General features: G+C 42.3%; 1 protein-coding gene across 1 annotated transcript in view; it reads left to right on the top strand.

Annotated features, from left to right (window-relative positions):
• The first annotated feature begins 4,558 nt into the window (after positions 1-4,558).
• Positions 4,559-24,934, top strand: part of NPEPPS (aminopeptidase puromycin sensitive) — a 73,584-nt gene continuing 53,208 nt past the window's right edge. Inside the window, exons 1-2 of the mRNA XM_035134220.3 lie at positions 4,559-5,856; positions 18,197-18,281. Of these exons, the coding sequence (XP_034990111.2) occupies positions 5,170-5,856; positions 18,197-18,281 (772 nt within the window). The 5' untranslated portion in view covers positions 4,559-5,169. The remainder of the gene's footprint in view (positions 5,857-18,196; positions 18,282-24,934) is intronic.

Raw genomic sequence — 24,934 nt, 5'->3', positions numbered from 1 at the left:
CACCCATCTTGGCTGGGTTGTCCCAGCCGCTCTGGGCAGCTTCCAACATACAGTGATACCTCGCTAGACAAATGCCTCACAAGACGAATTTTTCGCAAGACGAAGTTTCCTATGGCACGCTTCGCTAGACGATTTTTTTTCGTCCCATAGGGTGCCTTGCAAGACAATATTTTTTTTAATTCGTCTTGCGAGGCACCCTATGGGAAACCGCACTTCAATGCGTTCCTATGGGAGACGCTTCGCAAAACGATTTTTTCGCTATACGAAGCGACTCACGGGATGAATTAAATTTGTCTTGCGAGGCACCACTGTATATAAAGCCATAATTAAACATTTAAAAACTTCCCTATTCAGGGCTGCCTTCAGATGTCTTCTAAAGGTTGGCTCGGGGGTGGCATAACTCCATACCCCCCAACATTTTTCCGATGAAAATAAGGACATCCTACCATACCCTTCAACAGTTCTGTGATGAAAATAGTGACGTCCTAAGGAAAAGTGGGACATTCCGGGATCAAATCAGAAACTGGGACTGCTTCTGTAAATCTGCATCTGTCCCTGGAAAATAGGGACACTTGGAGGGTTTGTAAAGACATTTTTATTTATCCCTACTAATAGATTCACAGGGGTGGCCAACTGCCAAGAGAGTACGATCTACTCACAGAGTTAAAAACTGGCAGTGACTGACCCCCTTTTTTGGGATTCAGGTCAAAGTTGCTGAGCTTTTTTTTTAGGAAGGGGAAAGGCCCGGTTTTGGGGGGGGCGGGGCAGGGCGAAAACATTGAGCTTTTTTAGGGGAGCCAAACTTGTTGAGCTTCTTTGGGGGGAATCAGTGATCTACCAGTGATCTACCACAGACCTCCTGTGATCTACAATGGCATAATGAATCTACGGTATTTTACAAAGACAAAAAAAAACCCAAAACCTTCCCTTCCTTCTGTATGTAGTGTAAAGTGCATTTTAGGGAACCAAGTAAGCAGTAGTGACTAATTTCCACTGGACCTGATGTGGTTGCTAGGTCACAGGGGTGTGGCCAAATTGTTCTGGTTTTATGCCCATTCACCATAGCTGCCAAGTTTTCCCTTTTCTCGCGAGGAAGCCTATTCAGCATAAGGGAAAATCCCTTTAAAAAAGGGATAACTTGGCAGCTATGCCATTCACCTTTGCAAGATCAACCTATCCATTCTGAAGGAAATCAGCCTTGAGTGCTCACTGGAAGGACAGATCGTGAAGCTGAGGCTCCAATACTTTGGCCACCTCATGAGAAGACTCCCTGGAAAAGACCCTGATGTTGGGAAAGATTGAGGGCACTAGGAGAAGGGGACGACAGAGGACGAGATGGTTGGACAGTGTTCTTGAAGCTACGAACATGAGTTTGACCAAACTGTGGGAGGCAGTGGAAGACAGGAGTGCCTGGCGTGCTCTGGTCCATTGGGTCACGAAGAGTCAGACACAACTAAACGACTAAACAACAACACACTTGCAAAGATACTGCAGATACTTAAGCATTGCAGTTTTACATACAGCACCTTACTAAACTGAAAAGTGCCATACTTTATTTCAGAAGTGGTCCTTGCTGTCACAGTTGCTTCTCCAGTGGGAGAAGAAGTTGTGTGGCCTCCATCTGTTCTGGTTCTCTCCCTATCTTCTTCCTTTGCAAATAAACAAGTGGACACCTCAACATTTCAGTTTTATCAATGCCTAGTACCAAAGTGTCTTACCTTGGTTTAGAAGGGGTCACTGCTGTCACTGGATCATTGCTACTCTAGACCATACACTCCTAGATTATTGTATCGTTTCTGATGTAAGCCATGGCTAGTCGGCACCCTTACCATCTGCCAGCGTGGAAGCTCTGCTTGTATTTAATAAGGTGACTCTGCAGCTGTAACGCCAACCTAAAATAGAAACTTTTCATCACCAGTCAGCCACGTGATAAATGGAATCATGGCTATTCTACCAAAATGGCAAGAAAAAACAACCAACCAGAAGCAACTGGCTCTAGCGTAAACAGATAATCATTGTAACGTTAAGGGAATCCAGTCGAGAGACTAGAATGGTTCCAGGCCCGATTTCACACTGACAAAAATAGAAGCTGATGTTACACTTAGACAAGGAACAAATTAACTAATTTCATGGGGAACTAGTGCTGCATTTTAACATAAGCCTAAAATAGGCCTCAAAAGTTACAGAACTTCTGAACTGCCCTAGAGGTTCACACTTCCCTTTCAGATTATTCACACCTAGCTCCTGAGGTACTTGAAGAAATTTATGGTGGGCTCCTAAGTCTACCAAATTAGTAGACCAGTTACAGATCCTCCAAGTGCCCCTATTTTCCAGGGACGTGCCTGATTTAGAGAAGCCAGCCCGGTTTCTGAATTGTCCCACTTTTCCTTAGGGAATTTCATTACAGAAATGTTGGAGGGTATGAAGTTATCTAATATAGCAGCCCTAGACTACAACCCAATCAGAGTTGGGCTGCGAGCCTGTCAAGCAGGATTCAGTACTGTAGTTTGAATCTGTGGAAAAGCTGAGGCCTACTGAATACTCATATATATGAGCTGGAGATAATCTACTGCATTTCCCTAGAAAAGAGAAACGCCCGTTTATCTCATGAGGAGCTGGTTCATATTACTACACCCATTTTTATCAGCTGTCTTTGAATTACGCTTCAAAATATTTGTTCTCACCCGCCTGCCCCAAATTCTTGTTGTGTTGCCTCAGGACTTGTGCTAAATTAGCATTCTTCCTCTCACTGTCTTTCATGCTCTGTGCTAATTTATATTTAAAACAGTGAGATAGCACTTTGAACTGAAATTAAACCTTCTGAAAAACAGAATTTTCAGAGATAACAGGAACTTAAACCACCCAATTCCCTTCCTGTTCCCTAGATAAAAACCCTTGCCTTTCCCCAACCCCTGATAAAGGAGATAGTATGATATCCCAGAGAGGACATGATTGCTACTTCTTATTTTGCTGGCATTTGATATTTTAATTAGATTAGTGGTTATAACCAGAAGGGAGATATGCAAGTGTTCCTGGTTCAATTACAGGTTTCCATATTATTCTGTTCATTCAGAGGGAAATGGTAAACATTTAAAAGTGGAATGGCAGTGGAATTGACTTCTGCAGGTTTCAAGAAAAGGCAGGGGAGAGGCTCTTTGGGTAACCTAGATTCATATTAAGCCAGGTTTAGTTTAATGTTCAATGAGTTAATACTTAAGTCTGCAACATGGTATCTCCATTTACTCAGGACTTCCTTTTTTGGCTGCATACAATCCATACATTTAAAGCCCATAGCTTTCCCTAAAGGATCATGGGAACTGTATTTTACACCTCACACAGAGCTACAATAACCAGCATCTACACTTCCCAGAATTCTTTGGGGGAATTAATGCACTTTAAATATATGGTGTGTATGCAGCCTTAGTAGCAACATTCTGGCTGCATGATTGCGTGTACAGAGCCCATGTGCAAACCATCTCAGTGCAAGCCAGAGAGAAAAATCCCATTTCATACTCTGGATTATTTCCATATGTCCCAGTTCACATACCAGAGGAAGAAAGTCACATGTATTTGGTTTCAGTCACAGAATAACTGGTGCCTTTTCTGCATGGGCTATATATGACAAAGAAGCAACTCCGCTATATGGAAAGGTTGAATCTTTGGGGACTTTTAATTTAGAGAAAAGGTAAGAGGTGACATGACAGAAATTTATATAATTATGCATGGCTTGGAGAAAATGGCTACAGAAAAGCTTTTATCCCTTTCTCATTACTCTAGAACTTGTGAACATCCTCTGAAACTGAATGGGGATTCAGGACAGATAACGGAAAGTACTTCATTCAGCACATAGTTGGAACTCGCTCCTACATAGGACAATGATAACCACCACTTGGATGGCTCCAAAAGAGGATTTGACAAATAGCTATTAGCCATGATGATGATGATAGCCATGATGGCTATGCTCTGCCTCCATAGCTGAAGGCAGTAATGCATCTGAGTATCAGTGGCTAGAAACCACAGGAGGGAAGAGTGCTATTGTGCTCCTGCTTGAAGGTTTACCACAGGCATCTGGTTGGCTGCTGTGAGAACAGGATGCTGGCTCAGATGGGCCTTGGGCCTGATCCAGCATGTGTTTTATTATGCTCTTACACTCTTGTGCACACACAGGGTGTACATATGACCCATGGGGGTGCAAATTGTCCCTCCGAGATGGTGGGCTGGGTTGAGAGGTTCAAACTTCCCAGATCCCATTCCCAGCACTGTGTCTACTTTAATCCTCCCTTGTTTTGCTGCTGACAAAATCATTTGGGTTTTTTGGGGGGGGGATTTTTTTTGCTTGGGGGCTGTATTAGGCTCCCAGGCCAAGGATTAGCTATGCCAGATAAAATAGGACTAGGCTGCGAGTCTCCCATTAAAATCAGTAAGGTGTTGACGCTGCAATCCAGGGCAGAGACAGGTTTCAATAGTTCACCTAACTCAGCATAAAATACTCATCCAGCTCTTCCAAACATAAAAATGTGCCCACTCAAAATACGTATGAGAGATCTGGGATAAAAACCAAAGTCTGCTTTAATACCTGATTATGCTGTCATAACTATAAATAAATAAATAAACCCAACAAGCCAAAGGTTTTCCTTAATTATGCTTTTTCCTGATGCTTATTTGTACAGGCGCGTGTAGGCGGGTTTTTGTTGTTGGTGGTTTTTTTTTTGCAAAACGTTGTTTTCCGGGGTGCCTTTTTTCTTGTCTTTTTTCCTTGCCGTTCTTCATTTCTGCAGAGAATTGACGGCTGAGGAGGGGCGGCGGCCGTAAGCTCTCGGGAGACAGCTGGGAGAAGAGCGGAGGCACCACGTGACCCGCGCGTGCCGCATTTCTTCCTCTAGTCTCGGCGACGGAAGAAGAGGATGCGCTCGCGACAAACCGCCGCTCCCTCCCTCCGTCAGAAAAGGAGCGTCTTCTCTATCGCAATGCGCGTGCGCGAGCAGCGGCCATGCCCTCCCCTCTCTCTTCCCTTCCGCCCCCCACCTTTGCTTCGGTTACTAGTTGACGTCTCTGCCACGAGACTTGTCCGTCACGCGAGTCCCCTCCCCCTCATCCGCCGTAGAAAGGAAAGGGGGGGGAGGCCAAGCTCGGGCAACAACAGGGAGGAAAAAGCGCGGGCGGATCCCAATGGCCCGTGGTGGACGTCTCCTAGCTCTCTTCCTTTCAGTCGCCTCGCGGTTGCCGCCGCCGCCCTCCACTACCACCAGCGCGCAAGCGCTCCTGCGCGTGCGTCACGTCGCGAGCGCCCTCCGCCTCCCCGCTCCTCTCCTCGGCCGGGAGGGGGCACAGGCGCGCGAGGCCAAGGGGAGGAGAGAAAGTTGGAGCGCGCACGCGCAGTGGAGGCAGTCCTATCTACGGCCGTCTAAGGAGGGAGGCGGGTGGCGGCGGAGGCAGCAGCAGCAGCGACAGCAGCACGACCCACAGCAGGTCAGCGCTCGCTCGCGGGAGGCCCTCGCTCCTTCTCTCTCTCGGTTGGGCCAGGTGCGGCCTGCTCCTCCCCATCCTCCTCCGCCTCCTGGCTTTGGTCTCCGCCTTCTGTCACTGGGGGGTCGCCGCCTCCCCCTCAGTGCGCGCGCGCGCTGGGCCTCCCCCTTTGCCTCAGTAGCAGCAGCAGCAGCAACCTCCGCTGCCGCCGCCGCCTCGTCGTTCTCCTCAACCACCTTCTCTTGCCGTCTCGCTGCCGTCGCTGCGATGCCGGAGAAGCGGCCCTTCGAGCGGCTCCCGGGCGAGGTGCGCCCCATCAATTACGGGCTCTGCCTCAAGCCTGACCTTATCGACTTCACCTTCGAGGGGAAACTCGAGGCCGCCGTGGAGGTAAACGCGGGGCTGTAAGTGGGCGAGGCGAGGGGAGGGCGGGCCCGTGTGTAAAGATCTGAGGGTGAACGTGTGGGCTTGGGGTGGGGAAGGAGTGCGTGTAGGGTTCGGGGCGGGCGATGGTGACTGTGGCTTGGAAGGCCCCGGTGTGTGGGGTAGGGTTAGGTTAGGTGCGCCCGGGGAAGAAGGTGGGGAGTTGGCCCCAAGAGGAGGACGACGACAGGAATGCGGGCGAATAGCTCCGTGATGGATAGAATTGAGATAAGCGTCGAGTGTGGGGCTTGGGCAGCAGGGATGGGAAGAAGGTGCACGAGGGGAGAAGGGTTTTTCTGAAGTGTAGGGGTGGAATGGGGACAGTGGTGCTTGTTGGGCAGATTCTGGATCATGTTTCTGGTGGACAGCCTCCCGAGAAGGGTAGTGGTTACTGCTCTTCTGAGATTTTGTATTGTGTGTGCGTTGTGGTGTTTTTTTGTGTGTGTGTGTGTGGGGGAGAGTTAAGACTTACCTGAGTGGGAAGGTATGCCTGCCTTTGGTGAAAGAGGGAGATCTGTTCTTTGAGTGTGCTGTTGGGAAGTACACTTCCAAATTGGGTGAAACTTGCCTAGGATAAGTGTGTTTCCTGGACATGTTCTCTAGGATGGGAGGTGGCCTCTTGGTTTCTTCAAGAAGTTGAGAAGATTTTCTGGTTTTAATGAGGAAGTCTAATTCATAAGGGGTGGATACATTCTTGTAGGATTGAATAGGTTGGGGAATCCTGATGTTAGCAGTTTTTGTTTCTGGTCCTGTAGGTTTGCAGGTTTCTTAGTTAGGATGGGAACATTTACTTGAGGGATTTGTGATTGAGGTTCTCCTTGGATTCATGACATAGGGCAGGGGTCAGCAACCTTTTTCAGCCATGGTCCACCATCCCTCAGACCATGTGGTGGGCCGGACTATATATTTTTTTGGGGGGGGGGGATGAATGAATTCCTATGCTCCACCTATGCTCCACAAATAACCCAGAGATGCATTTTAAATAAAAGCACACATTCTACTCATGTAAAAACACCAGGCAGGCCCCACAAATAACCCAAGGATGCATTTTAAATAAAAGGACACATTCTACTCATGTAAAAACGTGCTGATTCCCGGACCATCCACAGGCTGGATTGAGAAGACGATTGGGCCACATCCGGCCCACGGGCCTTAGGTTGCCTACCCCTGACATAGGGTGTATCTTTGACTATGCAAGGAGATTCAAGTAAGCAGTGTAAAATTTGTAGCAAAAATTACCTCAGACGGGCAATATTCAATTATAGATCAGAATTATAAAGGAGTAAACCATGAGTTTGGCATGTCTTCTCTTGGAATTAGTTAAGGTCATGAACTTTCTTTGGAAATGCTTTTTTCTTAAGAGTGCAGAGCTTGGGAGACTTTTGCCAATGAGTGTCATGTTGATAATTATATGTGCAGGACATTCCTCTTGGACTCAGGGTAAGAGATGGGGGACTGTTGGGTCATGCTTTTTATGGCTTCCTTAATAGGGAATAATATGAGCAGATGAAGGAGTGCCTTGCTCAGCAGTAGGGCTTTTGTGTGATGTGAAAGGTAGTGGAATGGAGTATGTATCTTTCAGTAGGTTGTTTGTATCTGCAATCAGTTTCAGTTATGAGATAGTTCACCTATTAGGAGTGGAAGTGAGTAGAACTTACTTAGGAAAGAGATGCAAGTGAAATTGTTTCCTTATGTCTTGATACACATTCTTGTTATGCTCTTTCTTTCCCTGTGTATCTCCTAAGGAATCCTATCCGTGATTTTTATCCATTGCCTTACATTCCCATAGGGCAAGACTCCTAACAAAGCCTAAAGAAATGTGTGTTTTGTGTTGCTGATAATTGTTTTTGTAGTCAGTATTTTTGACTTTTCCCTCAGTATTGTACTGGTAGTAACACTGCTGTTTTTTCTTCGATTTGGGATTGTTCATTTCAGTCAGCAGAACAGTGGGATGATTCTTGGGTAAAGTTTCTGCACAACATTAAAATGCAGATGGGATGGAGGTTGATAGGCCTGCTTCTAATTTCAGCTACCTATTTGAGAAAATGTCTGTGCAATACACAATCATGACATCAGGTTTCTTTTAACATAGAGGACAGGTTTCCTTGAAATCAGGTGTGTGAGGAAAGCAGATTTTGCTAGATTTCTCTGGGCTCTTTCCTAATCTGGGGTCATTCAAATGAATAAGGTACAGTTTAATACACCAGGAAGAGCCTCAGTTCTTTGTAACACAGCTCTTTGTCATAGAGTTCTAAAACCCTGTCATTAATAATGAATCCTTCATGAGTAAGGCTGGTTAAGTCTCCTGGGGCATAATTCGGTCAAGAGGAGTACTGTATGCTAAACCAGTTCTATTTCTGGCATATTTTAGATTTGGGGAGGGTGGCATGATATAAACTGGAGAGAAATTCTAGGACTCTTGAGAACGTTGAAGAATACTGTTGGTGAATAAAAGTTGTTAAGACTGCAATCCTATCCTTACTTATCTGGGACCAGGCCCAATTGAATTGAATAGGACTGACTTCTGAGTAGACATGATTAAGATTGGACTACAGATTCTGTTTCCTTTAGCTAATACTGCAGTCTCCAAGACCTTGCTAAAATACAAACCTATGTCCTGTAATGTTTATTTGCACTTAGTTTCTACTAGTTAGTTTTTAGACTGACATTTAAAATGGGAAAGTTCCAAACATGCTATAATCAATACTGGAAAAATGTATATTTCAATGACTCAGCAATTCCTTAGATTTCAGCATTAATTAAGGCAGATGGATCACCAGGAGCCTGGGACTTTTCCTGGTTCAGGCTAGTACGGTACTGAAATACCCCACATTATTTAGTTTTGTTCAGAGTGCTTCAATGCCAAGTCCCTACTAGGCAGCAGGGACCAGATAGTTCAGCCATGACACTGAAGCTATGTCTAGAAATCATAGGTGGTGTGGTGTTCTTGGTGTTTTAAAAAAGGTTTGATAGTTTCCTTTCATTCAGCAAGAGCATATCTGCAAGAGCATTCAAGTGAGCTAGTTGCAATACAAACTAGTTGTTTCAGCCTTTAAGGGTACATGCAAAGCAACTGAATTATTTATGAGGGGAAGTATTTTCAAGACACTATAGATATTAAAAGGCAAGTTAAACTCCATTACATATTCAGAAGGCAGCAGTGTCCAGAAAGAGCCCAAACTGACTGGGATGGAGAAAATTTGTTTTGTCCATAACTGGCTTTGTGTCTCAGCAGGAGCAAATTTCACTTTGAAGTGTTGAGCGAGGGTATTTGGCTACATAAGCAGAGCAGGAAACACTGAAAGGTGACCAGTTGTGTAAATACCATGGAGACAACGTGCAGGGAAATGGAATGCAAGTTGTTAAAATGATTCTGATTTTGAAAACAACTCCAGCAGAGAATGGTGTGCATGTTTCCAAGTTAACTGTGGACTGTGGTATGTCTGTTGATGGGGGTTGGGTGGGAGGAAGGGAAGAGAATGAGGCTATAAACGAGCCACCAGTGCAGTTAAATAAAACATGATTTCTCAAGCAAATGTGTTCAATAAGTGTGGTGACACTTGCAAATGTTGGGTGTTAAATTAGGATGGAAAGTAGCCAAGATTGAACAAGGCATATTAATTATTTCCCTACCACCTTGCTGCAAAGGTTCCTTGTCCAATTATGCTAGCACCCTGTGACTGGCTTTTGACACTTGTAAAAATCATTTCAAAATGTGCTATAGTTTGTGGCTGATGATAACACACTTAAAATAAGAGACAATAACATTTCCCCTGTCTGAGCCCTAACATAGAATTGAGCATGTTTCCAATACCGTAGTTATAAAAGCTAATATTTCTGAAATGGGCAGTTTATGGAGAACTAATGTACATGATTTAGCTTTAACTTAGCTGGTTCCATTTCACAGTTTGGGGAAATTCTGGGGAATTTCTGAAATTGCTGTTTTAAAGTATCTTGAGATAATGTTCCAGGAATCTGAATGTGTGTGCTTAACTTATTGAAGTTACTTTCTGAAGCATTCCTGACAGTTGTCTTAAGTTAAAATTTATCTTGAAAGCCTTCAGTTGTATAAGAAGGGTCAGAATATTGTATGCTCTTAGGTATATGCTTGCAGCTTATAAGGTGGCCCAGTGCCTACAGTATGTCTTGGGGCCTGGATTGACCCTGCACTTGCTTGGTGATTTTGAACAAATCCCCAGGAGGAAAATGGGAGTAATATACTTCTGTTGTGGTCAGTGTGTCTAATTTGATTGAACCTCCTAAGGGAGGTAAGAATGATCTGAAAATAACTTAGAATATATCTCGATTTTGTATTTTTCAGTGTTTGTAGAAATGAAAAACAAACCTAACTTAATAATGTTGAGTGTCTTGTGACTGATGATTGTGATACAGGACCTGAAACCAGCAGTCATTTGGGAGAAAGCCAGTATTGCTTTGTGACTGCACAGGTTCATGCTAAGTCCTGGGACAAAATACTTTCTCACTTGAAGGTTAAAGGGAGCCAGTGTGGTATAGTGAACAGTGGGGCTGGCGGACTTTGACTAGAGAGACCTGGCTTCAAATCCCCACTGAGCCATGAAGCACATTGCATGACCTTAGGCACTATCTCACAAGGCTGTTAGGATAAATCCCTGTGCATGTTGCCCTAAACTCCTTGCATAGAGCATGGGATACAAAGGTTAATAATAAAAAAGTAATAAAATGTTGCCACCTGAGTAACTTGGAGTTAGCCAAACGTTGAAGGAAACATTTTCAGCTGTGTCTTGAAAGTGTAATTTCCTCTACTATTTCACATGGTCAGTGAACAATCATAGAACAACTGAAAACCATAATGTTAACCCACCACTTTTAAGCACCAGATTAGCAGAAGGTCAACACACTTATCAGTGAAAGAGACTTGTAATAGGAATTCAGCTGTTGCAGAGAGTTTCCATTGGCGACAACTTATGCACTTCAGTTTCCAATGAGATATGCTAAATGGTGCTTGTAACCTCATTTTAGGACACTAAGTGGCCAAGCATATAAGCTTTTTAATTGAACCCTTTGCTTTGGCAGCCCTCTTGTTCATACCAACTCTAGAGAACAGGAAACTTTCTTTGATCATCTGATAAGATTGTTGATTGTTATTGATGCTGTAGCAAGTCACATTATTTCAAAGGCTGGTAAATGAGTTAAACTTTATTTTCAGCCTTTCATTTTGGCACTGCTTTGTTTTTCTACTTGGCAAAAAACTTGGCATATTGGGAAGAAAAACCCAATGCTATGATGTGTTTAAGTGTAATAAATTGGCACATACATCAATAGTATGTTAACACTAAGTTTATTGGTATCCACAAAAATACCTCCCTGTCTAGTGACTCATTAAAATTGTGCAACATTTTCATTTTGTGTTGTGTTGAAGAACCATGAAAACACAATTCTCTGTTGATAAGGCAATTTATTACGGCCACAGTACTGGATATACTTACCTGGAGGGACCCGGGTGGAACTGTGGTCTAAACCACTGAGCCTCTTGGGCTTGCCAGTCGGAAGGTCTATGGTTTGAATCCCTGTGATGGAGTGAGCTGCTTTGCTCTGTCTTAGCTTCTGCCAACCTAGCAGTTTGAAAGCATGCCAGTGTAAGTAGATAAAATGGTACTGCTGTGACGGGAAGGTAAATAGCGTTTCCGTGCGCTCCGGCTTCCATCAGGGTGTTCCGTTGCACGAGAAGCAGTTTAGTCATGCTGGCCACATGACCTGGAAAGCTGTTAGTGGACAAATGCTGGCTCCCTCAGCCTGAAAACGAATTGAGCACTGCAACACTATAGTCACCTTTGACTGGACTTAACCATCCAGGGGTCCTTTACCTTTATATTTACTTTCCTGGAAGTAAGTTCAGTGAGAATAATGGAAGCTCTGAGTAGATATGTATATTTAATAAATTTGTCCATAAAACTACAGTATTTTCTCATTGCAGCTTAACAACATTTAAATACTGTGAAATTATAATATAAGCAACATAAACAGAATCACAACATCAAAAACATAGCATAAATACTGCTATTTGCATTACAATCCTAAGTTTAAAAAGTCTCTCGCTCTATTCTTTCATAAGGTGTCTCCTTTTTTATCCTGGAAACTAAAATACTCTTATCCTTGAATTTTTTTTTAAAAAAAACTCTTGAGGCACAGTACAGAGGCAGGGTTCCATAAACTCTTACAGTGGCTTTCCCCATTGGTGAGCACTCCTGTGCTTTCTGTGAAAGCGCTGTTTCTGCCAGAGACCACCTCTTCTTTCATGCACAAAGAAACCTTGGTGTCAGAAAGGAGAAATGATTTCTTTCCCACTGGGCATTTGGGAGATGCAGCAGAAAGGAGATGCTGCTGGCTTTTCCTGCAACATCAGATGAGAAGAAAAAAATGTCCCTTTGGACATGCCAGAGGACTTGAGGGAATGGTTTACCACTGTTAAGTAGTGACTCAGATAGTAAGCTAAGCCATAAACCCCAAAGTGTTTATAACCTCATATCCTTCTCAGTGCTCAGTTGAGAGCACCTTGCTGTGCTACCTGTTCTGCATGAGGTTTAGACATCAAAGGATCATGGATACTTTTTTATTAATTTGCAGAATTCCTCCCACAGGAAGTTTGTGAAGGTCCTTGCCTTGAACAGATTTTTGAAACAGTCTAAAATCTTTTTGTATGGATAAACATATAGTACTTGCGAATAAATGTGGGGGTGATTCGGGGGGGGGGGGGAAGAGGAGATATGTAACTTCATTGCTAGTCCTGAATGTCCAGTTAAAAACATAGGCAGAGGTCTTTCCCAGCCTTACTGAGTCTTTGGGGAGCTGTTCCCAACAATACTGGGCCAGAAAACTAATTTCACCTTTGACCTTGAAACTGTATTGCAAGCCTGTCGAGACAAAGCATTTTTATGATGTGACATATTCTGTGAGAATAAGGGTACCAGGTATTAAGGGTGCTTAATTCCAGGTATTAAGGATGTTGGAAGCTGACTTTGTGAGCAACTGTAAAAATAATGCCCTCCAAACTTTAATAGGGTAGGTTTCTGCTATGCATATAAGCTGTCAGGAAAATGTCAGATTGTGGAAAGCATCTTCTACCTTAAAGGTCAGACAAAGGAGCGGACCTTTTAAACCTCTTCATTTGTAGTGTCTCATTGGTTTTCTGATTTAGCTGAAGGACATGCTGATGTACTTAGTAAACTTTAACCTGCCTGCTGCTTTTTATAGCTTGCTGGTTCAGTATCTGCCAGGTTTGTAGATCATGCTGATTAGATGTTAATTTTGTGTTTCAGTTCAATCTGTTTAAGATGCTGAATATATTTGACTGTGTGTGCACAATATATTTGTACACTGGTTGGGCAATAGTTGAAGGTCAAAAATTTTAACACAGTAATACGTTTCCACCAAAGGTTCTGAAAATTACAGTAACTAGGCAATGGCTGGGATCCAAAGATCCACACTACTAGTTCCACACACTTAAAAAGGATGTTTTATGGTTTCCTTGAGCTGTAGCTTCGTATGCCACATAACAAATGATTTTTGATATTCTGGGGATTTTTAGAAGTTGTATGGGGTGCTATGCTATTCAAAGAAAAAAATATTACTAGGTATGTATGCAAAGGTACTTGGGCATACCTAAAGTAGATTGCCTTTTGTAGGTAGCAATATTTCAGGCAGGATACCTTGGAATTCCTGGCATTCGTGTCTAGCCTGTTGGTCCATTATTTCTAGATCTAGGCAGATTTGGCCCTCCAAACTCTGAAATTCCTGATGTCAGCAACGTTGTAATTAGCTAAACTCAGCCAAGTGGTTATACAAGTTTAAGAACAACTTTTGCATAGGAATTGACTTTGACAGAGATTGTCAAGCTGTCATCTGAATGCTGAATTGCATTCTTTTCCTGCATAGAACAGGAGTCTTGAGCAGAGGAAGCTGTTGCTTTGTTTTCTATTAGCAGATTTACTGCTTGGATACTATAATCCACATTGGATGCAAATCAGTGGGAAAATGTGGTTGCCTAGATAAGGCCTTATAATTACTGTAGCTGCTTTCATTGGTTCACAGATGTGATCTTACAAAGCTCTTTCTGTTCTTGGGTGGAAATTGGTTTGATTTCATGTATTTTGGAGAATAAATAACTTGGTCACAATCCAATATGAGGGCTAGCTGTCTGGCATGGACCTTAAAATTGTAAGCAATGGTGAATTCTGATTGAGGGATTAGCTGCTCATCTCACTGTTGTTCACTCTCCTGGACTCTACATAATGTACTACTTCTTCTCTTAGAACTTTGTCCTCATCCATACTTTAATGAATAAGGGAACAGGTCCTCTTTTGAAGAGCATGGTGCATAAGAGAGAATATTGGAATATTGTTGTTGTTGTTTAGTCGTTTAGTCGTGTCCGACTCTTCGTGACCCCATGGACCAGAGCACGCCAGGCACTCCTGTCTTCCACTGCCTCCCGCAGTTTGGTCAAACTCATGTTCGTAGCTTCAAAAACACTGTCCAACCATCTCGACCTCTGTCGTCCCCTTCTCCTAGTGCCCTCCATCATTCCCAGCATCAGGGTCTTTTCCAGGGAGTCTTCTCTTCTCATGAGGTGGCCAAAGTATTGGAGTCTCAGCTTCAGGATCTGTCCTTCCAGTGAGCAGCACTCAGGGCTGATTTCCTTCAGAATGGATAGGTTTGATCTTCTTACAGTCCATGGGACTCTCAAGAGTCTCCTCCAGCATCATAATTCAAAAGCATCAATTCTTCGGCTATGTGAATATAAAGAAGGATATATCCTAGGCTAAAGTTATTGTGTGCTTTAAAGTTCAACACACCAATTATCCACACATACATTGCTGGTATATCAAAGTCTATCTCTAAAATGTATCTAAAGTGTTAATAGAACATATTATAATAGAAGATGGTGTAATATTTATAATGAAAGGCTAACTATTAAAGCAGGGATACAGAACCTGTGGCCTTCCAAAAATAGCTGGATTATAGCTGCCGTCATCTTTGACCATTGGCCAAGCTGGGTGGGGCCCCAACAACATCTGGAGGGCCACAGGTTCCCCACTGCTCTGTTAAAGTTATTCAGATTATAGCAGCAGTTCATGGGAAGTGCAACTTTGCTTCAGCTTCACAACCTCTGTTAATTTTCATACCATCAACCATGGTATCGGACTAGTGCTATGGGAAGGGAATTTGGGGCACTCTGTTATAGTTGCTCTAGTCCTATCTACATGACTAAATTCAGAGAGTGACCTCGGGAGAGTATTTTTTAGCCCTGTGGCAGTTGTGCTAAGTGTCGTGCCCCCCAGATGCTGTGTACTACAGCTTTCATCAACCCCAGTCAGGATCGCCAACTGCAAGGAAGACAGGAGTTGTAAAGAACCTCTGGAGGGCACCACATTGACTACTTTGTATTGAATAACATACAGACTCCATATTCAATCCACTTGACCACAGCTGGCTACTGCTGCTGAAAATATCATCATGAGGTTCTATAATAAGGAACACAGACTTCCCATTTAATGAAAAATGTTTTCACTGGTGCATGGGAATTCTATATTGTGCATGCACTGTATTAATGGGGAAACTTGCATTTCTTTTTATAGAAAACTGATATTCCCTACCGTTGTTCAAGCTATCACATGTTTCCTTAATAGTCAGGGCTGGCCTGTTTATGAGGCAGGCACCTCAGGCAGCAGAATCCAAGGGGCACATCCATGGGTGCACCTTCCCCGCTAGAGAAGCAAGAAGTGGTTGCAGTGGGATATGACGAGAGCCCGCAAGATTGCACAGATGCCTCTGGATACATTGGGCAATCTCACCAGAACCTTGGAAGCTGCAGCTGCACAACCCTGGTCAGCAAGGCTTTGGTGGAGGTGGCAAGGGGGGAGGCAGGCAGTGCATGGGCAGGGCAGCACCTTCCTATTACACCTCAACTGGTGCAATGGGACAGGCTGCCCCTGTTAATACCTAGATGTAATCAAGAATGACATTAGTATTTCCAGTAATTATTCACTGTTTGAGGTGTTATTGCAGGAAAACTGGAAGTGAATGTTTTTGATGAACATACAGGGTTGTACCCAACATTAGTTATACTCTGAGTATAACTGAAATTAATGGTTACAGGTAGGTAGCCGTGTTGGTCTGCCGTAGTCAAAACAAACAAACAAACAAAATCATTCCAGTAGCACCTTAGAGACCAACTAAGTTTGTCATTGGTATGAGCTTTCGTGTGCATGCACACTTCTTCAGATACCTGGTATGAGCTTTTGTGTGCATGCACACTATCTGAAGAAGTGTGCATGCACACGAAAGCTCACACCAATGACAAACTTAGTTGGTCTCTAAGGTGCTACTGGAAGGAATTTTTTTATTTTGTTTTGAAATTATTTCAAAACAAAAGACCCATAAATTTTAGTGGGTCTGGTCTGAGTAAAACTTAGTTGGATACAATCCATAGTTTCTGTTCTGATTACTTGATATATAAAAAAAAATAGTTCACATGTCAATATTCATGTTTGTATTAGCTGCTTTCCAGAAAACAAATTTCCCAGTTCTGTAAGAGGCTTTCAAATATTAATCACCATGGCATAGCTCTTTCCTTAATGTATCTGCTTCCCTGCAAAGCATTTAATGTCTGCATTTTCTGTTTGCCTGCAATATAAAATGTCATATGTTGAACTGCATTTGGATACTTGTTTTTGTTGCTTTCAAACAAGATTTAATCCTGAGCATATCATGTAAGTGAAGCCTTATTGAAATCAATTTGACTCCTGCTAGCATGAGTCCATTTTCACAAGCTCACATTTTGTATAAACTACTGCCTGTTTGCATAATTTGTTGATGCCTTGTTTCTGGATCTTCATGGGGCTGAACATTTAATTATATGTAACCATTAACTTGGTTCCTGTAAATGTTTCCTGGTGTTTCGCACACTCTTGAAAGGCACTGTTGTGTGTTTGCAAGAATATCAACATATTAACACATTTAAATGACAATGAAGGTACATTCAAAAACAGCCTCTCGTTCAGTGCCACATACTGTATATGTTGTTCATGTATTATATGTTCTGGAGTGTGTACGACAGGGGTGGTTAACATTTGGCCCTTGAGATGTTAGATTTCCAACTCCGTCTCTCTGACCATTGCCCATGCTGGCTGGATCTAATGGGAAGCCACCTCTGGTGTAGGGTGTTAAAGGTTTATCTTTAAAGGTAAATGTGGCACCATTCCCTTTGGGTCAAATGTGGATTAGTTGTTTTTCTTTATTGACATGCTACATAGTTGCCTTGGCTTGATATTTGAGTGGACCTAGTTTGCTAAAGGAGTCTTGTTGGATAGACTGAAAATCTAACTTGCCTGACAAGCATTGGTTGTTGAGGCCTTCATGTGTTGGATCTGTCAATTCCAGTTGGTTCTCAATGCATAGCAACTATGCAACTGTATGAGGGGGCATGGGTGTTGATGGGAATGCTAGTCTCCTGAATTCACTATTAAGATTTGAACAAATTTGTATCATTTGGGGATTCGTGACTTTTTAATAATAATACTGTGGCAGTATTGTTCTTGTTTGTTACTTTGGTATGTATTTTTTATATTGAAAACCACCCTATAATTCTTGGATGAAGGATGGTATAGAAATTTAATAAATAATAACAACAACTCTGGTGCATGCAAAACTTGAATAGTATTTTAGTCAGCTAAGCACTGAAATCAGATTTTTTTTAAAAGGAACTAATTTCAAATAGCAAGAGTAATTTGGGTTAAAATAAACAACCAGTTTCCTGAAACTCAGCTTTTTCTGTAGAGGCACAAGCATAAGAGGGCTGAATTTTTTATTTATTTCTGAGTATCAGTTTAAAACTTCTAGGCACTTGTGTGACCACAATTTTGGACTTTTCCAACCCTAGCTGATACAGTGTTGTGGGGTAGCTTAGGTTGCAGATTCAAGCTGACTTTCCAGCCACCCTGTGCAATCCTTGCTCTCCTTTAGGTATGGTAAACTACTTATCCAGAGGGAATATTCTGTATTGATCAAGTTGCTCACTGTGAGATTGTAATACTCACTATAAAGTTATAAATATAATGATTGTTCACTATGTTGTAAACAATCACTCCTGTGAAAATGCTGTAGATGTGAATGGAAGAATATTGGTCTTGGGTTTTATTTACATTGAAGCAGCTTTAAACGTTCACTTCAACAGCTTGCCAAACTATCTTTTTTTTAATTTAAAAAAATTGTTACCGTACTGAATGTTAAATGAAACATTAAGTTATAAAGTTGAATGTGTATTTTGCAGGTGAAGCAGGCGACTAATCAGATTGTGATGAATTGTGCTGACATCGACATCATTACAGCTTCCTATGCACCGGAGGGAGATGAAGGTAAGAGGGAATTTGCATGTAGCTTCTGTGTGTTCAGTCTGCAGATGCAATATTGATCAAATAATGAATTTAGTTGTACAGCAAGTGTTTCCAGATTGTTTTGACATAGTGACTTTAAAGTAATCTGTCCCTTCTACATTTTGGATGATGTCTAAAATCTGCAGCATATTAGAAAGGAAAATGTAGTCAAGTAAAAAAGAGATAATGACTTGTTTTGGGCATAATACTAAGCTACAAATGGCCAAATATGAATAGCCAAGTTTGTTGGGTACACAGAATGAAAATTTCACAGCTGCTTTGCTCCTCCCCTGGTTTTGCTGCTGTCACATTACCCAGAGCAAAGCCATGGTTTGACTTAGTGTTATATGTGAACATGGGCTCATAGTTTATCTCTAAACAAACCACAAGCTGTGTAGTAGCCAAGGTTTGTTCTTGCCTTACTGCTCATGGTTTCTTTGGGGAGATATGTATAAACCTGGGCTAGTTCAGCAGCAGCTGGGCCTGGGAGGAGTAAAATGCCTTTAGTTTTCACTTCGTGTACTCATGCATATGGAACCATCATTTGGCTTGGTCTTATGTGTAACCAGGCCATTATAACTTTTTTCCCTTTTAAAACATCTTCCTCTATCATATTATGCAGCTTGTTAATTCATGCTTAGCCATGGTTTTGCTTAGCGTTATGTGAGAACTGGGGCATTTCGATAAAAATCTTGGGTTTAATAAGATTATGGCTTGTCCCAGTTCTTCAAGAAAGTGAAGACGCTTGATTAAGGAGGCATTGTTGTGGCTGCCAGCACCATCACCTCAGTATTTTCAGCTGCTGCATACTTTGTACCAAGTCTACAAACATGTGATCTTGAAAACTGGGTATAGTTTACCAGCCATGTATGGTGTTATACTATTGGTGCAAAACTGTTTTTGGTTGTTGCAAGGGAATTGTTGAGTATCTGACTGTCAAGCACAGATGGTTGGTATGCTACATTTGTTTTGGTCGGTTGTAAGTTTGTAGGCCAGCCTGCAATAAAATGCCTAGTTAACATGCCCTAGAGATGAGTTTTTGATCAGGATTTAGCTTGGGCAATGATCCACCCTCCTCTGGAATGTGTGACTTGGATCATTTGAATGAGTAATCTGAAACTGGTTTGTTTTGTGGATAGCTTTTTGTGGTGCAACTGCTCTTTGTGACACACTGGATTGAATTGCAGTTGTTGTGTGTGGTAGTGACAGCATAAGAACATAAGAGCCCTGCTGGGTCAGACCAAAGGCCCATCTAGTCCAGCACTGTTTTTACAGTGACTAACCACAGCCCTATGGGTAGCTCATAAGCACAGTAGCTCTCCTCCTTGTAATGCCCAAAAAGTGGTGGTCAAAGAAGCATTGCCTCTTAACATTGAAAGTACTACATAGCCATCGTGACAAAGTGACGAGCTTATCATGCGTGGTTATGTCCTCTTTTAAGTCATCCAGGTTGGTTGCTACATCTTACTGCAGTGGATTCCATCATTGTGGTCTGTCTCACAGTAAGGGATTTGAGTAGACAATCAATTAGTCTCTCTCAGTCAGCCAGTCCTATGCCATTTATATATAACTTCAACATACAAAAGGTGATATGGGGGATGGAAGAGGATTCCTGGTGACCTTTCCATCTGCTGAAGACCTCCTTTTCTCTTCTCATTGAGAATTTTATCGAAATTTAATGGGTGGGTGGGCAGATTCCTGCCTGTTTAAATCTGTGTTAGTACAATTGAGCTGACAGGAACACATATGGGTTTCTGGGTTCTCTGCAAAGTTCAAAGCGCATGATATCTGGTGAGAGCACATGGATGGGAACCAGAAAGTTCAGTTCAGCAGGGATTTTGCATATATGCTAAAAGTATTTTCCTCATGCAGCTGATGGGGAGTGGGGATTTTGACCACCTTTCAGAGTTGGCCCTTGGGGATGAGAGAATTAAGAATCTGGCCCACCAGCTGAATTCAGTTCTCCATCACTTGTACACAGAAGCCGGTATATTAACCATGAGGGAAGGTGTTGACTGTTGGATGGAATGCATCAGACAGATGAATAATTTTTTTTAGATTATTTATTGCTACTATTACTTGTGAATGTATACTCCACTTTTTTGCAAGACTTACACAAAAGTAGCATAGTTTTAAAAACAGTAATGACACTTTAAAATAGTGGGAGCCATGGGATTGCATGCTCCTTCCCTCCTCGAGTACGATTTCTCTTCCTCAGGATTTGAGGTTTTTTCCCATGGTTGAGAGAACCTCATTAGCATCATCTGTGATTACTATTAGTGCTGATGTAACATGGAACCACAATTAAGACTGGCAGTGCGGTGGAATTCTTGTGGGAGGCAAGGGGCCAAAAAGATCTAGTAAGCTATCCTGCAACCCCCTCATACTCTCATAATGGTGGTTAAGAAATTGGGATTGTTACTTCTGTACTGGAACTATATGCCTTATCTTTCCACAGTTAGCTGACCAGAAACTTTGCCATTGTAGAACTTCCTGTTCTGGCTTTCTCAGTGTTGTCATGCTCCGGTTCTAAAGGCCTTGCCTTGCAAATTTTTTAATGGCATGCCAAGCCATATCTGTATTAAAAGCTTTTGCGAAACTCAAAGCATAATTAATATTTCCTGTGGTTGTGTTGTAAAATATATGGTGACTGAAATGTTTAATTTCTAATATTTATATATTTCTGAAGGATTAAGGTGATTTATGGGGACGCAGGTGGCACTGTGGGTTAAAGGTCAGCGGTTCGAATCCCCACGACGGGGTGAGCTCCCGTTGTTCGGTCCCAGCTCCTGCCAACCTAGCAGTTCGAAAGCACGTCAAAGTGCAAGTAGATAAATAGGGACCGCTCCGGCGGGAAGGTAAACGGTGTTTCCGTGCGCTGCTCTGGTTCACCAGAAGCAGCTTAGTCATGCTGGCCACATGACCCAGAAGCTGTACGTTGGCTCCCTCAGCCTATAGAGCAAGATTAGCGCTGCAACCCCAGAGTCGTCCACGACTGGACCTAATAGTCAGGGATCCCTTTACCTTTAAGGCAATTTATAAATAAAGATTCCTAAGAAATATATTCTAAAAACTGCTGATATGGAGTAGAAATCTTTGCTACTTGCCTAAAAGTGAGCAATGATTAGGCCAAGTATAACTTGGGGAGTTATTCCAAACCTGGTGCCACAACCAAAAAAAGCCCCCTCTCTCTCACACTTCTGCTGCACGTGAAGGTGGAGAGGTCTCTGAGAAGATGGGCAGAAGTTCTTGGAGAGCCAGTTCTTTAAATATTTTGGACCCAAGATGTTCAGGACTTGAGCTGAGCCTCAAAACAAATTGGTAAATAGTGCAGCTGGCTAAGAACTAGTTTAATATGATCTGATCTTCCATATTTGGTCAGTACCCTGTAAGTCTCATTCTATGTAAAGCATGCTATAGTAATTAACAAGGATGTGACCGGAGTATGAATAACTGAGGCAACGTTTGGTTTCTCAAGGAAATGGATGAATCTCCTCTTCCCTGCCTCCACATGGAAATGCAAGGGTCCATTTGGACCTAGGAATATTCTCAGCATGCAAACCTGCAGCTTCAGGGAGTGCAACCTTATGAAGAGCAGGTTGTATGCATACTTGCACTATGATCAGAATTGTTCAGCCTCTGACTTGAGCTTTTGTCATAAGGAAGCCTGTCTCAGTGGCTAGTTGGATCCAGTCAGTAGAATTGACGTCCGTGGCTTCTCAGGGTGTGGTGATCATGGTATCATTCATAAGTTAAATCCTTTCAGGTAGTGGAGTTCCCTCCTGTGTGGCCCTTTGCTTTACTCCCAGAATTAATGTTGCACATCACAGCTTAGTGGAAAACATTTGGTATTGAAACAGAGTAGGCAGTAGGTGATCTATCAGGCATTGGCAATGAGAACAGACAATTCTTACATTTCCTTATCAATTTGATTAATTGTTTAGATCTACTTTTTGCTATTCTATCTGCCATCAAGTTTTCGTTTTGATCCACAAAATGGAATTTGATCCACAAAAGTAGGTTTCCCCTATGACACAACAGAAGAGAAGATCCACACAGTTTGATTTTGGATCGCCTATGCCGCAAAGTGTTTTGGTTTTCTATTAATACTTTTTTGTCTTTGTGATGCGAGCTCACTTAGATCTCTGAGAGTATCATTTTTAAAAAATGTATTTGCTTTTCTGTTGTGGATTGAGGAGAATACAGTTGATTGGTAAGGGCAAGCAGGGTGAAATGGATTATTCTTCTTTGGGGTTTTTGAATTAGATTATCTTTCCAGCTCTGTGGTGGTATGTGCCAGTGAATAGAATACTGGACCTGAGAGATGAGGGTTCAAGCCCTTGCTCTGTAATGGACTTACTGGGTGAGCTTGGGCAGGACTTGAAAAATGTCTAAAATGTTGCTCCTAACCTGCGGAAACATTTCATGCTCCTTGTTCTCTATCGGGCTAGTTTTCAGTCTATAGAATGGTGAGAATAGCTCCCTTCAGAATGGCTCTAAGGATAAAGCAATTGAGTTTTAACACACATGAATCATTAAATCTGTAGCTTCAGCCTTTCTGGGTACTTATTACTTCAATTTAATCTAGGTTGTATCTAGGGGGAATCATAAGAGGGATTTACCAGCACTACCATACAAAATGTGTTTTTATGTTTGGGTAGATCTGTGGAAGACCTAAAAGAACATGAAACATTGCCTTAAAATAAACTGGGTTGATTTTTATCTGGTGAATGGAAGTCTTTCAGTCTTGCATGGGCAGCATTATGAACCACACCAGCAAGTATGTCCCTTTATTCTAAGGAAACCGTGTTTAAAGGGACAAGAAGGTTCAGTGCTGCTTCTCCTTTTCCTCTCACTCAGTTCCTCCTTCCCATTTGTTTTTCTTCCTATCCTTACATTCAGCCAGCCACATCTTCCCTTCCTTTTCCTTTTCTCCAATTTTGCATGTGTCAGCCTCCATTCTAGCCAACTCCTGCTCCCACATGTGCCTTTGTATTTTTGTATGTTGTGAGCTGCTAGCATCCGTCATACCATAAGGTGTCAGACCATGGCCCACTTAGTGGTCCCTCGACCATAGTTTGAGAAGTGCTTGCTTACTTGGATCAACAGGTCTTACTAGAGGTGGGTCAAGTCAAGGGCAGTTAAAGGCAATTGAGGCACCTTGCTCAAAGGTGCATTGTTGTCAGCCCCTCTGAAGTGCTCTTTGTTTTGCTGAGCCTGAAGTATCTGCTACACCAACCTACACCTCTGCTTAAGCCAGGAGGCCCAACTGGTTGAGAGTTCCCACCTCTGTTCTCCCATTTTTTTGATGTAGCATGCATGCAGTTTTTGGTTCCTGCTGTTTGGGAGGCAGTGTTGATATTTTTATGAACTACAACTTTCTTATATATGTAATTTGGGGTTCCAGGGATGTGGAAGCATTGATACTGTATCCTGCTTCTGCACATCCTGGGGGTATCTGGCTGTCAGTTGTCAGAAATAAGGTGATGAGGTAGACAGTTGGTTTGACACAATGCATAGGTATGTAGTTCTTAATGCTGATTTGGAGCTGGTAATTATGGAATTTACTATAAAGAGCTAATTAATATATTTTTGTTATAAAGCAAAAACCAAGATTCTGTGGTATATTAAATATCCTTTATATAAATCCTTAGCCTAAGCCTGAATGTGTCTTGTATACAGTATGGGCTGAATGTGGGCCTGCCAATATACTCAATCCTGTAAAGACAAACTTGTTATATGTTCCAAGTTCTCATGTCTGGGAGGACGGGAGACATTCTGTCTTGGGCGGGGTTGCACTTGCCTGTGCGTAGACTGGTTGATCATAGGCTGGTTCACCAGTTTATTGCCCCTTTTGGACAGAAATGACTTGGCCATTGTACTCCATGCTCCGATAACTTTCAGATTGGATTACTGCAGTGGGTTCTATGTGAAGCTGCCCTTAAATATGACTCAGAAATTTTAATTGGTCCCAAATGTAGTGGCCAGATAATTGGCTGGGCATTCAGTAGCTTGCTGCCCCAGGAGAGAACATTATTTGTGGCAGCCCCTAAGTTGTGAAACTCCCTCCTCATAGAGGTGTGTCTGGGAACTCTATTACACAGTGTTTGATTAATGCTGAAGACGGACTTCTTTACTCTGGCATTTGACACCTGAGATGCATATTTTCAACCCACCCTATATTACAGTTTTTTGTAACTAGGTTTTTAAAAGTGTTTTTAATATTGTACTTTAAATTGCTGTAACCTGCCTACGGACCTTAGTATGAAGGGCAGGTAATAAATTGAATAATAAAAATAATAACTGCATGGTTTGGTTGCACTGGAAATGTATTTGTAATATGTTTATTCGCATACTGTACCTTGACTATTTTTTTGATAGGATTAAGAAATTTGATTCCATTTGGGATACTGCCAGAGCATAATGGCTTTGAAAGTGGAAGAGAATAAATCTGGCAGAGGACTTGCTGGATAAATGCTCTGTGGCACCTGTTGGAATGAGTCAGAAGCCAATGCCTTTATTTAACTTTACTATGACTAGCTTTTAATTGCCTGGCTGCTATGCAAAATGAAATACTGTTGTGTATGTTTGCCTCTCTTGCAAATATTGGGCCAAAGGATGGCTTTAAAAGCAAA

This window comes from Zootoca vivipara, chromosome 12 (genome assembly GCF_965207765.1).
Source record: "Zootoca vivipara chromosome 12, rZooViv2.hap1.1, whole genome shotgun sequence".
Taxonomy (NCBI): domain Eukaryota; kingdom Metazoa; phylum Chordata; class Lepidosauria; order Squamata; family Lacertidae; genus Zootoca; species Zootoca vivipara.
The sequence above is the reverse complement of the archived record's forward strand: the minus strand, read 5'-3'. Positions and strand labels throughout refer to the sequence as shown.